Source organism: Branchiostoma floridae, chromosome 1, assembly GCF_000003815.2.
Source record: "Branchiostoma floridae strain S238N-H82 chromosome 1, Bfl_VNyyK, whole genome shotgun sequence".
NCBI lineage: Eukaryota > Metazoa > Chordata > Leptocardii > Amphioxiformes > Branchiostomatidae > Branchiostoma > Branchiostoma floridae.
This window is the reverse complement of record NC_049979.1, coordinates 26,248,306-26,262,642: the sequence shown is the minus strand read 5'-3', so window position 1 is coordinate 26,262,642 and position 14,337 is coordinate 26,248,306. Positions and strand designations below refer to the sequence as shown.

At 40.1% G+C, this 14,337-nt stretch overlaps 1 protein-coding gene and 1 long non-coding RNA gene across 6 annotated transcripts in view; both read right to left on the bottom strand.

Moving 5' to 3' along the window:
- Positions 1–2,433: 2,433 nt before the first annotated feature.
- LOC118424115 lies at positions 2,434–7,207 on the bottom strand. Its single transcript, XR_004832179.1, has 2 exons — positions 5,086–7,207; positions 2,434–4,451 (listed from the first exon to the last, which is right to left on the bottom strand). It is a non-coding gene; the product is annotated as an uncharacterized LOC118424115 (long non-coding RNA).
- Positions 7,208–10,699: 3,492 nt separating this feature from the next.
- Positions 10,700–14,337, bottom strand: part of LOC118424063 — a 27,338-nt gene continuing 23,700 nt past the window's right edge. For 3 of the 5 annotated variants that reach the window (XM_035832538.1, XM_035832546.1, XM_035832572.1), the window contains 5 exons: positions 14,030–14,166; positions 13,433–13,529; positions 12,744–12,860; positions 12,364–12,406; positions 10,700–12,090 (listed from right to left, as the gene is read on the bottom strand). In XM_035832538.1, the coding sequence (XP_035688431.1) occupies positions 12,078–12,090; positions 12,364–12,406; positions 12,744–12,860; positions 13,433–13,529; positions 14,030–14,166 (407 nt within the window). In that variant the 3' untranslated portion in view covers positions 10,700–12,077. The remainder of the gene's footprint in view (positions 12,091–12,363; positions 12,407–12,743; positions 12,861–13,432; positions 13,530–14,029; positions 14,167–14,337) is intronic. The other 2 variants (XM_035832555.1, XM_035832563.1) reach the window with 2 other exon arrangements.

Genomic DNA, 14,337 nt, shown 5'->3' with positions numbered 1-14,337 from the left:
AAATGCACTGTAAATACTCAAGGTTGAATGTACAACAATTGCACAGTGGAGTGTGTTTTTTACTTGGACCTTCACAGTCCGACAATTACCATGTTCTATTTTGATTGGTCACTTCCTTTAACCTATGTTTCTTCAGTCTGCAGTCTCACCTGGAAACACCTCTGCAAGGGCGTTCATCTCGGCTCGTGAGAAGTCCACCATGAAATGGCTGGGAGTCCAAGAGGAATTCCAGTCCTTGAACACTTGCAGTGCTTCCTCAATATCTTCTGCAGCTTCATTTGTAATGATAAAGAAGCCGACAACGGCATAGCACACATTTGTGCGAACGCAGAGGAAGAATAGGGGAAGATCGAACCGACAGGTACGATACGTGGCGTCAAGCAGGCACATTTGATTCCCGTACTTCTGGAGTAGCCTTGCTTGCCAGGCTGCTTGATAGCAGTACAGGAGCGTTGTGACTGAACCATCCGTTTGTTTCTGGCTCGGCCTGTACATGATGTTGCAGTCACCTTTAGACAGCCATCTTGATGTTAGAATCTGTGAACGAAAATATGAAATTTTGACTTCACTATAACTGGGTAAAAATACAGATTCAAGTATTTATGTTTCTTAATGTAATAAAGGGAAGAAAGATTCCATATTTAGCGACACCTCAGGGGCTAGCCTAATAGTGTAGTGTGCGTCCATTTATCACGAATTCCAAAAACTTTACAGACATGTCAGGGATTTATTTTTCACGAGTAAAGATAACTCAATAACGGCTGGGTGGATTGGTTTCATACTTAGTGTGTTGGTAGGGTGTGACTAAAGCTGGAAATGATCAGATTTCTGGCGCCCTACTGGCTTCCCTTGATACTGCAGCGCAATTTCCGGGTTTGCTCTCTCTTGTGTTCTGAATAAGCTATGGTCACGATTTATGGGTTTAAGATTATAGCTCTTGTACCCAGGAGGAAGTAATATAAGTTTGGGTCCCCTAGCAGCTAGTTTTGAGATAGCAAGGGCATTTTTGTCAAAACCATCTGAAGAGGATAAGTCAAGAAAGGAACTACGGATTTTCATGATTTTTGGTATGTAGGTACCTTTATTAATACTATTAGACAATGTTGTACAATATGTAATATGCAAAATAGTAGTACATTTGCATAGTTAAGGAAAATATTCTATCATTTTTTTCAATGTATCTCTTGTTCCGGACAGGACATGGTATGATCTTGACATTTGGACATGATATGGTCTTGAAATTTAATAACTTTGCAAGTTGTGCTTGTTATTTAATGTTATATTAAGGACACTCGCCATGCACAGGAGACCCTTTTTTTCCTGGACAGCAGTTGCCTACAAATATTCACTATATGTTAGACAACCTTTATAAATACATCTAGGCCATAGGATAAAAGGCGAACACCAACATCAGCTAATGTTCAATTTAGTACATATAAACTATGATTCCGTCGCAATGGACTGGAAATGCTGTGGCCGTTGTGTTTTAGTGGTAGATTAGCCCTTAGGGCAGAGACTAAATGCTGCAAGTTTGAACCCCTGGTGTTTTTTTGGAACTGCAGGTACTGATTTCCATTCACACTTTGGACGAGAATAACTTGTGAACGTGTAGTCATGAACAGATCGTCATGATTTTTTATATGTAGATAGCCTAGGGCTTATTATGCAAATCAACAGCTAATTTGCATTGTTAATGAGGAAAGTTTATAAGCCCACTGCATTCCTGTCTCTGGAGGAGTTTGAAGAAACTAAGACCCGATTGGAGGAGAGAACTTGTTCAAAGTACAGTGACATCCATAAACAGGCTGATTTTATGTTGTTTTAACATAGTCACTTACTTGCACAAAACAGACAATTTATCATTAAAAACTCCCCCTTTTTGATTTTTGCAGATTTAAATGTACTTACAACAATTATGCTCCTGCAACTTATAACAATTACGCTTCTGCAAGTGTCTTAGGTTTTTCTCAAGAACCTCATGAAATTTTAATAGTTTTGCACTTCTGATGTAATATACATGTGTAATTGGGTGAACACTCGCGCATTGCAAGGTGTGAGAAATTTTCAGAAGGTGAGACATCATCTAGCATCGTATGTTAATGATGACCTCTTTAAAGAGTAACATGTCCCACCATCCCCCCATTTTCTTGATGGGCGATTTTGTTATCTTTGGAAGAGATTAAATCAAGCAGGGGTTGGTAGATTTGAATTAGTTTTAGTATGTACATACCCTATGTGGTTATTACAATCCTTTTCAATTTTTTGTAGGAGAAAATGTCAACCGGAAGGGACCCTCATGCAGAGTATGACATTGTAAGGAGGGCATGTCTTGGTGATATATTATGTAGCCAAAGAATTTCTTGGTGAGTTAGTATGTAGCCAAAGCCCTTGACCAGGATATCATGATCAGAGTGTCCTCCTCTTCTGAGTGTCTTTTTTTTTTAGCTTCTTTGATGACTTCTTCTCAGGCAAAGAAGCAGGGATGAAAGGTAGCTGTGTAGCACTGCTTACTTACACCCTACAGATGTGCTTGTATTTGGACTGTCTGCATTTGCCCTCTGTCCTGGACATTTGTCATCTTAGGTGAAAAGGGGGTTGTCTTTGTATAAGACGATGGAAGCTTCTCCCATCCCCAGCCTGGTGTTTGATGGAACACAGCAAAGAAATGTTTGCATGGCATTTGCATCCTGAAAATCTGCCGTAGTGTTAGGTGAGTCTTTATGATGGTCAACAGTATAACTGGAGAACTGATTGATGGATCTTCATGATACTTGGTATAGTGGTTTATTTATTTATTTGATGATGATATGTGTTTATCGGACACACACACACTCTAGTATTCGTAATGTTCTTGCCGACTTTCTTATTAACAGAGGTATGAACCTTAGCACACTTCTCGGTCTTGAAATAACTAATAATTGTGCCACGTTTCTTTTGGATAATGAAAAAGCATAATTCATAAACCCTTAATTTGCATACTTAATGAGGAAAATCTATATTTACAATGTTGTCTACTATATGACTCAAATACATGTAACATGTATTTTGTGGCAGGTGGAAGATTAGCAGATGTCAGTCATGCAAATAACTCCCTAGTTTGCATGAATAATGTGAAAGTGCCATAATTATTCTAAGTACAAGTAGTAAAATTAATGATCAGTTTGTAAGCATTGTGACCTGTGTAAGTTAGTTAAAGATGTACATGCCATTTACCAAGAGGGGTGTGTCTGTGTTTCTGGCTGTTTGTAGTCAGTCAAGTTCCTTTGTAGTGATTGTGATCGTGTAGTATGTGATAGGTTTTTGGGGATTGCAGTGATATTTGGTACATGGGTTGGTGATGGTGGTTTGACAGGCTTGATTTTGGTCATCCTTGTCTATGGGACTGGTTAGGTGTCTATGTACTTGGTATCACAAGTTGCCTTTGCATTTGGGTGTTTTGCCGGTTTAATACCATTCTATTAGGCATGTCCATCTAAGGAGACAGATACGGCCTACGGTCATTCAAACAGGCTTTAACAATAAGGCATACCTATCTAAGAATCTTTGAATATACACAGAAACACAATGCCATTAAGTAAACAAAGTTTTTAATGATAACGTCAAGCAAACATGTCTGGAAAACAGTTTGAATCTCTACTACAGGAAACAGTTCAGAAGGTAACGGGCGGTGTCATCAAACTAACAGTTTCATCAATCTCTAAAGAAAACAGTTCAGAAAAACACATAACATGGGCGGTATCATGGAACTTTTAAGTAAAAACGGTTTCAATCTCTCTACGGAAAACAATTCAGACATAACACAGCCGGTGTAAAACAGTGTCTTATCTTCAGAACATAAAACAAGCAGAATAGCCGGCATCATGAAAACTTGTGAATGGACTATACTCGAAACAATGGTCCATTTCGCTACATAAAAATATTCGACTCCCACTGGCGTTTTAAAATCATATAAGGCCACGTGACCATGTTCTAACCCTTACTTGGGTACAAGAAAATTACATCAGGACATGATAACAAACCGAACCACATGATAGAGATGAGTACAACAAACCCAATGCACTTCCATCATTTATTTAAAAAAAACATCTACAGACACCCAATACTTTTTATGCATGTCAGAATTCTACAAACTCTTGTTAATTTTTGCATTTAACATCAACAGTTATTATATAACTTTGTAGCCTATTGCACATTACCTGCACATTGCATTGATCTTCTTTGGAATTCTTAATGCGATCTTTTGATTTGTCCATGTTGTTCCGTATGTCCTTGTCAGTGGGGTTGTAGCGCCTCCTTGTAGTTGGCGGGAGATCTTGCCCTTTAAAGAGGTCATCATTCACATACGCGTCGAGATGACGTCTCATCTCCCGGATGTCTTTCACGCCGTTCAATGCGAGGGTCCTGATCCTCCCTTTAACCCTCTCATCTACCCCTTCACGCAGTTCGGCGACCTGTGTAGTGTTGGATTTTAAAGTTGCAATATGCCTTTGATTTGATTTCTTTAACCATGCATATGGAGGAAAAAAAGACTTAGTCTTCTTTTATATTTTTGTATTCAAGCAAGGAATTACATCTCCAGAAATTACCCTAGGAGGGTTCTAACGGGGAGACCAAAAGTGACATAGTTTCATAAGCGCTCTTTGAGTGCAATAGTGCGCAGAATTGCAAAATTAATGAAAATGGTTCTGCCACATGTAACTCTTTTTTTGCTGTTGACTTGGTTTTCCTGTCAATAACACAGAATATTTATTAGAGGGAAGATTATAGGGATGTTCCTTTGGTAAGGATTGTGAAATGCTTCATGAAAATTCTAAAATGTGTGTAAGTTGTTTATTCATTGACTACAGGCCTGTTGAGACAATGTACGTGAAAGTAACATGCATTCAGACCAGGTGAGACACTTAACAGTTATAAAAGTAAGATACATTTCCTTAGATTAGAGACCAGGCAAGACACTGCACAGGTAGTTAGGTGTATTTCCTTGGCCTAGAGGCCAGATGAGACACTGTACAGGTGTAAGGTATGTTTGTTTCTTTTAACTTAAAAGTCCACTGAAACGTTCCCTTTCTAGTTTTGTATTCTTACCTCTCCAACAGTTGGATGGTTTTTGTGTTCTGTCAGAGTTGGAAAGCATGTATGGAATTGAACAGTAGCTTGAACAGATGATGGTTTCTGATCAATGGCCTTCTTCAAGTCTTTTGAGGCCTTCCTCCTCCTAGCATCAGTGTCCTTATCAATCTAGGACAGTAAAAAAAAGGATTGGTATATACACAGAAACAGTACTCATTCTGAAATTAACATTGTACAAACTAATGGAATTATGACATTGAATACTCTAGTACTAACATTAACAGTACCTTGAATTTATCATCGGGAAACTTGATGATGTGATAGACGGTGAATTGGACAGGGCAGTTCATCTTCTTAGTTGTCTGCACTGAGCAACGTCGTGCTTGGAAGGCATGGTCTTCGAGCTAATGAAAGAACATGACATACTGTAAATGCAGAATTTTCGCAGTGGTTTAATGCTTCACCGCAAATTTAAAACCACCGCTGACATTTTTCCATAACAGTGAGAGACTACAGTGCATGGTGTTACCGCGAAATGAAAACCCACACGAAAGTCCATTTTGCTGCTACAGCAAAATTAAATCTCCGCAAACTTAAATACAGTATATGTGTACATGTATCAAGCCAGAATAGGGAACCTCAGATGACATGAAATGCAAAGATCAGATCCCCTCTTGGCTGCAAGGACTTCACCCAAACAATTTTTTTTTATAAAAACTTTGTGCTGTGCAAGCCTGGAGGTATTACTGTTGATTTGGTTGTACATGTATTGTACAATCCACCCTTAGCTTCTCGAGTTACTAGTTCACATATAAACACATACCACAGAAAACATAGCCTTCTTTATGAAGATGATAGAAGAAATTTTCATTCAAAAATAAAATGATCATTTTCACATTGTTATCAGATAATAACATAATACAATTACTGTAAGTGGACAAAAGTTGTTGAGACTCAAGTATAATTTACTTAAACTTGTTGAATTATGTACCGATTGTGCTTGTCTTTGTGCGTGGTATTTATCCTTTGCCCCGGCGTTCCGATCTTTCCCCAGATGGCACTCATACACCTTTGTCCCAACTAATTGGAATGGTGAACCATCAAATGGCACTCCAGTTAGATGAAAGTACATCCTCTTCTCCGTTGATGGTTGAATGTCTGTGTTAGAAACATCACCACAATAAAGTGAATGTAGTTAATTAGCGAAATCACATCCAGCTATTAAACTTCAACTGGGATATCTAATTAAAGAAACCTTGGGTTTTTATTCTGTCTTATATCTAGAGTTCGGCGACCTCATACCTACATGAAATACTTAGAGCTTTTGTAAATTTTATGTGAATGACTTAAGTCATCATTTGCATAACTTTGTTCCCTTATTGAGTTATTTCATCCTCTGCAGAATTTTTTGACATAAAATGCCCCTGCTATACCAAATTAGACTCTAAGGGCCCAAACTTTTTTTACTTTTACTGAACACAAGCAATCTAACACACAAAAATCATAGCTTGTTCAGGACACAAGATAGCAAAACCAGAAATTGTGCTGCAGTAACAAGGGAAGCCGCTATGGGGCCCAAAATCTAATTATTTCCAGCTTTCACCACACCTTACTAACAGACCAAGTATGAAACCTATCAACGCAGCCGCTCTTGAGTTATCTTGTTGACACACAGACACAGACAAAAACGGACGTTAGAATGTAGACAGTCCAAGTAACAGTAGCAACAACACTACTTGACCTCACAAGTGCATCTGTAGAGGTTGAAGTAAGCAGTGCCACACAGCTACATCGAAAGCTCTTGCACCTACAGAAGGTACAATGAGAACATTCCCATGTATCTGAGGGACAGGCCAAGGGGCTTTGTATAGCACATGAAGTCAAGACTTGAAGAAGCCATAGAATTCAAGTCCAATGATGTGATTCAGATTGACCATGACACCTTCAGTGTGAAGAGTCAGAGCTAACCATCCAAATACCACACCGTCTACTTCGGAGATGATGAAGCCATACCTTGCTGCACATGCTTTTTGCCATGGAAACATTTCTTTGCTGTGTTCCATCAAGTGCGAGGCTGGGGATGGGAAAAGCTTCTATCATCTTACAAGGACAACCACCTTTTCACCTTAGATGACTCATGTCTAGGACAGAAGGCAGACAGTCCAAGTACAAGTGCATCTGTAGAGGTGGAAGTAAGCAGCAAGTGCTACACAGCTACCTTTCATCCCTGTTTCTTTACGTGAGAAGAAGTCATCAAAGAAGCGCAAACGAGACCAGATGTGGACAGCATGTGGTATACAGTCTACTACTTTCCATAACTGAAAACACCTATCACCTACAAGATGAGGAGTACCTTCAAGAACTTAAGGATCAACTGACTGAGATGTTGGAATGTTAGCGAAAATATAACCAAGAATATTTAATGGGGGTAATTATGATAGAAGGTTATTTTACACTGACAATGTGTTTGGCTAATGTTACTTGGACTGTCTGCATACACAGAAAAACATGGTGTTAGCCATGATCAACAAACAGTGCTGAAGCTGCTGAGAACTCTTGCTGCTTCTTCCACACAGGAGGAATTCCTCTCCAGCCTTTCCTAGAATCTGACATCTGGAATGAGAGTGAGAAGCTGAGGGACTACATCTCACATATATGGCTTCCAGAGGCTGAAGTGGGTACCCAAATTCTTATGACATATACATGTATACAATGTAGCAGAACACGAGATGGCAAAACCGGAATTCGTGCTGCAGTACCAAGGGAAGCCGCTATGGGGCCCATGAAACCTATCAACCCAGCCGCTCTTGAGTTATCTTGTTGACACACAGACACAGACACAAACGGACGTACGAATGCAGACAGTCCAAGTAACAGTAGCAAACGAGACCAGATGCGGACAGCATGTGTGGTAGTCTACTACGTACAATAATTTAAAACACCCATCACCTACAAGGTAATGTTAGTGAAAATATAATCATGAATATTTAATGGGGCTAATTATGATAGGTTATTTTACACTGACAATGTGTTTTGCTAATGTTACTTGGACTGTCTGCATACACCATCTTACCCTGAAGACTCTCAAAACAACTTGTAAGGATATTGGTTATTGAAACTGATTTGCTGTTTAATGTCAATTAATGAGAACTTGCTGCATGTACTTTTCTAGTTTCGATCTGTCCCTTATGAAGTTTTTGAAAGTTATGTCGTAAACATCTATGTACTTCTGACATTTAGTGACCAACCAACCAACCAGCTGACTTGTGTAATGCGCATCTTGATCTTAATGATAGATTAAGTGAATGATTGTATCCATGCTTAGCTAAGAGGTTTGTTTAGTATACATACACAGTAATATGTAAATTTTCCCTCTGTACACCATAGGGCTGGGTACCATGTAATGATAGAAAACCGTTATTTTTGTGGGACCTATCTGACAGTAACTGACCTGAAAAAAACGGTGGACCTGATACTAGACAACAACAAAGCTACTACCGACGCCATCAACGCCAACCTGAGTAAAACAACACAGTCACTACCCCCTCTGGATATCAGCCACCTGCCTGCGTTCCTGCCTGCACCACAACCACCACAGGTGGAAGTATGGGAGATGTACGACAGGTTGCAGAATGTACGTGTGCGAAAGGCGGCCGGCCCGGACAACATCACGGGGCGGTTGATAAGGGAATTTGCATATGAACTCAGCCAGCCACTGACGCGCATCCTGAACACATCCCTGCACGAAGGCCGTGTTCCCAGAGAGTGGCGGGAAGCAACAGTCATTCCCATCCCCAAAACAAAACCCCCGACTGTGGAAGATCTCCGACCAGTCTCCCTAACCTCTATATTAGCAAAGGTGTGCGAAGGATTTGTAGCCAAGTGGACATTGTCAGACATCATCCCCAACATCGATCCTAAACAGTTTGGCGGACTACCTGGGAAATCAACAACACATTGCCTGGTGGATATTCTAAACCACCTCAGTTCTACCTCGGACCGGAGAGGAACACTCAGCAGCATTGTTCTTACCGATTTCTCCAAGGCGTTCGATCGCGTTGAACACACGACCGCGATAACAAGGCTGCTGGAGTTAGGCTGTAGACCCTCCCTGATCCCTTGGATATGTAACTTCCTCACTGAGAGACGACAGCGTGTCTTGTACCAGGGTTCCCATTCAGTATGGGAGGTACTTACCTGCGGTTTGCCACAGGGCACTGTTCTGGCACCAATCATTTTCATAGCCATGATTAACAGCGCCGCCAAAGGTACACGGTCGGAAAACTGGAAGTTCGTGGACGATCTTTCAATGATTGAAAGCAGACTCGTACATGAAACGTCACTCCTGCAGCAAGACCTCAATGCCCTAGAACAGTGGACTTCCGACAGTCACATGAAGCTACACCCCAAAAAATGCATGGTTATGCATGTATGGTTCACAAAAGTTCCACCTCCCCTTCCAACGTTGTACATTGATGGTCACCCCCTTCAGCAAGTCACTTTTGCCAAGCTGTTAGGGGTGATAGTGCAGTCCGACCTGAAATGGAACGGCCACGTGAACCACATCATCAGTCAGAGTAGCAGACGACTCTTCCTCCTACGCCACCTCAAAAGGTTCAAACTCTCTGTACCAGACCTGGTGACTGTGTACACAACCTACGTGCGTCCTCTGTGCGAGTATGCCTGCCCTGTGTGGAGTCCTGGGCTTACATCAACCCAAACAGCCCAGATAGAGAACATTCAGCGCCGTGCTTGTCGTATAATCCTCGGTAGATGCTATACAAGGTACTCGGAAGTATGCATCAACTGGGGCTACCAACTCTCCAGCAAAGACGTGAACAGCTTACTGTGAAATTCGGCCGCACCTTATTGCAATCCAGAACATTCAGACAGTGGCTTCCACCAACCCGAGGCGAAATCAGTGGGCGACTCACCAGATCACACGGCAAGCTGACCACTATCAATGCCAGAACAGAGCGATATAAGAACAGTACAATTCCGCACATCGTCAGACTACTGAACTCATAGACTGCGTTGTTTTTACCATATGCGTTGATTTTATTGCTCAATCAAATATGTAAATTTTAGATATCTTAATACGCTGACAAATATGAATGATTTTAAATGTCCTGTGTAAAGTTTGTTATGGTACGTTGATGTATGTACAAGAGCAATTCAGGGCCTAGTGTTAGAGCCCTGCCATTCTGTACATGTTGAGCACCAAATAAAACCGTTATTATTATGTGTTTATGCAAAAGTGACCCTTTTTCAGTTTAGTTTTATACCGCGTGTAGTGTTTGTTTTTATCAAGCCCAACAAGAGCCTACTTACCGACCTAACTTAGACACAGCCAAATAGACCAAACTGAATCCAAGTCAAAATTAAAAGCTCCACTTGTCTATCATTATCAATCTCACTTTCCAAATTTCAGGGGTCATTTTGTTAAAGAGATACCTTTTCCCTTCATCCAACTGAATAAACAAAACTGTGTTTATCAATTGATAAATGCGGGTCTTTCATCGGGGCCCATATCAGACCAGAAATATTGTGCTGTGTACGTTTAGTTGTTCTCTAAAGGAGTTTGTCACTAGCAATCCTATAATGGACACAAAGACAACAGACACGGGTGTGTGGTACCAAAACTGCACATCTTATATTAAAAAGTTTCAAAGCAAATGCACAAAAAGGACATACGTAACTAAGCGATCAGTTCTAGTTGTGAGTTAAACAAGACATCACTTCTCTGGGTTTAGTGCATGATGGTATCTCTTCTCTATCTTCTCATAGGGATATCTGTGTTAATCTCACAATTATTATTGACACAAAATTCTGCAGCACCTCTACATAATAACACAAAATTCCGCAGCACCTCTACATAATAACACAATAACACAAAATTCCGCAGCACCTCTATAAAAGAGTCTAGTTTATACGAAAGAAATACTAAATTGTCGGTTACAAGTAATATAACTGATTCTTACTTAACAGTAAAGCTATGCTCACACACTTCATATTTCTAACACCCTGGTGTCTTATAAACTAACAACACTGACCTTATAACCTCAGTATCAGCAACGTCTAATAAAAATCTACTGGAAGATGAAAAGTTATATCTAGTACAGAAATAAGATTATACACTAGAAACCTACATTTAGAGCCTTCGAACAGAGTAGAATTTGTTAATTCAGAAGATGACAAAGCTAAATGTCAACACAATTATTACTATATAGGCTTGCTAGTAATTTGCACTATTATTTCGTAATACACCACTATCCCACAATGTTTCACAGCCAGCCTCACTGCCTCATCTCATCTTCTCCTATCATATCAGTAATTGCCTTTGACTCTGAAGGTTGTAAACTGCAGATATGGTGGCCACCATGTCAAACACAATTACTGCATAATCCTCGCAAAACATTCTCCACAGAACCCGGAGGTTTTGTCTCTCCTGACTGTCACACTGTGGATGCAGCAATGGTACCGTAAAGCTCCTTTCACCTGCCTTTTGGGGGTTTTTGTTCAGCTGACAACAGTTTTCCACCTAACAAACTGCATCGATATTATCATGTTGGCATCTAATGTTAAGATATTACTGACATATTGAGTTACAAATGGCCTTTTGTATGTTTGGTCCTTCGCATGATCTGAAACTTGACCAATGTACGACATTCCCTTGCGTGCTATATACTGTTGGAATTGGTTTTTCAATCTATTCTTAATGCTGCTACGTTTTCTTGATTAGTTTCTCCATACAAATTGTCCTAGGTTTCCATCTGCTGTCAGCTTTCCTATCTAATAACATAAGGATGCCATACTTTATAAGGGAGGATGGGAAGAAACAAGTATCTACTCAACATAGATTTTACAAAGACCACAGAGAATGAGTTGCAAAATATAGCATCCTATTAAAAAACCCTGTACAAGAAGTACAGGCTCGATAGTTACCAGGAAAGAGTAAGCTAACCATGCCGAGTAGACTTTTATTCAAGAGGTTCGCCAGCAGGCATTCACAGCTCGTCCCTGCAATATACAGTAAATACAACCATCAGCAGTTTGATAGAGAATGGCTATTTAAGCAAATGTGACATTTGCACCAATTAACTGTTGATACAATTAAACAGCCGCATTTCTTCACATAGAGCTCAATATGACAACGATACTACACACGAGGCCAAATACATAGCAACAGAATATTATCGATAACAGCACAGTGATGTGATAAATGGAAATACGGACTATATCCAGAAATATGTGACAAGGCTATGCATATGAGCCAAACTGATGATAGCTTACCGGTCTTTGTCGTTGTCGACTTCGTGGTCTTCAAGTGTCCCGGCTGAAAGGGAATATACGAAATATTTCTAAGACGAGAAGAATCGATTTTGATTTTGTTAACGAACATCAGTTTTTTATACTCTAACTATGAATGAAGACAATTTCAGTTGTCCAAAAGGAAACGTTGTAAGACAATTCAGACTGAAGACAACTTGGATTCCAAAGGGAACAAAGGTGACCGAATGGCTTAATTATATATCTAACCAATGCTAAAAATACTAACGATATAATGGTCCCTGGCTCTGTACTAATAAATATTCTTTGTCAATGAAAGAAACCGCACATAGGAAAAATATAAAATGAATACTCGCAAACTCGAGACAAAATGTTTTCTTTACCTGGTGGTATAAACGCCTCTACAATAGTTGGTCCAGCACCTTTAGCGCTCCTTTTCTCCACGAACCAAGATGGTTTTGGTCCCTTCTGGGTAATCATGGCGTAGGACTCTCTGCGCCCTGTCATGAGATGTTTAGATGTGTCAATCCTTCAAATACTTGCCAGCTACCAAGTCATGATACTACTACTAGTAAACAAAGACGGCCTATCTACATTGTATGGCATAAAGGTACAATAGAAATTGTGCCTCCCCCTTTACTTTGTTATGTCCGAGAGCAGATCAAGGACATCGCCAAAAGGCGCCCGGTGGTGACCCTGTAAGACTTAGGTCACATTTCCAAACCGGGGCCCGGCCGGCCAGCTTTCGGAAGCGAAAAGAATAATTATATGAAAGACATCAACATACACAAAACGTCAAAATATGATTCATGGGCAAGATTTGTGCATACTTTTAGGTATACATTTTAATTTTTCGTTTCTTAAAACATCCCGACCGGGCCCCGATTCGGAAATGTGACCTAAGCCTGAATGACGTCATAAAACACCATTCAGCCAGAATTTGCTTCAATCTCTCCATTCATCTCCAAACCTACCAGAAGTGATAGTGTGCCAAACGTAAGAGGAGTTGTCGGCAATATATAGATTAGAATATCTGTTCCTGCACAGAAGAAATTAAAAAAGATATAGGCACCTAGATAAGTAATTGTAGATCCGTATGGTGCTAATACACTGGATAGTCCTCCTGTAAAGTCGCCGCTGTCATGAACAACAACAGCTATGATCCGTCCCTGCAGCGAAATAGGAACAAAGATGAGATATGATGTAAGATTGCCTGAAGTATGACGTGCCCGAACGTGATCGGAAAGTTCTAACCAACGTTTATCTTTTATTAGACATTCTTGTCGTTGATATGACACTTATGTCTGTAGTAAGTATAGCATATTCCTCTAAGGTATCAAGTTTACAGAAACGACCATCGCAAACGAAATGCTCGTTTAAACGATCATGATAGTTGAAAAATCTAAAACACATCATATTTGATCTTTGATAAGGAACAGGAGGTACTACATCCGAGTCAAGGTAGGTACCTGTAATAAGTATAAAGCACTTAAGATGCTGCATTAGTTGTTTACTATACCCATAAGTTTGTGCTTCAACATTCATGAACGTTATACCTGCCAGCAGAAAAACGCGTTAAACTTCAAGTCATTTGGAAACCTATGATTTTCAGAACTGTCGTAATTAGCCCAAATGATACCATACATAAAAATCTACGTTTCTACGTTACCTCTGCAGCACCTCCCAGAAAGGTTGCCATTTTTTTCGCCGCCTCAGCGTCGCCATGGACCCAGGTGTCGAAAGCAGCCTTGTCTACAACTTGTCCGGTCTGCTCATTCAAAATGAACACCTGATGCCCTCGCTTAACTGACATTATAAAAGAAATAGATCCTCAAAATTCTTCGTGTATTTCTGTTGATTTTTCATCGCTTGAAGGACAGTGTAATGCAATCGGGCCTTTTTCTGCGAGAAAATTTAAAATTTTCAGAACTTTAAAACTCGTGTCTTTCGATTAATCTATGTGATTCAAAAGTATTG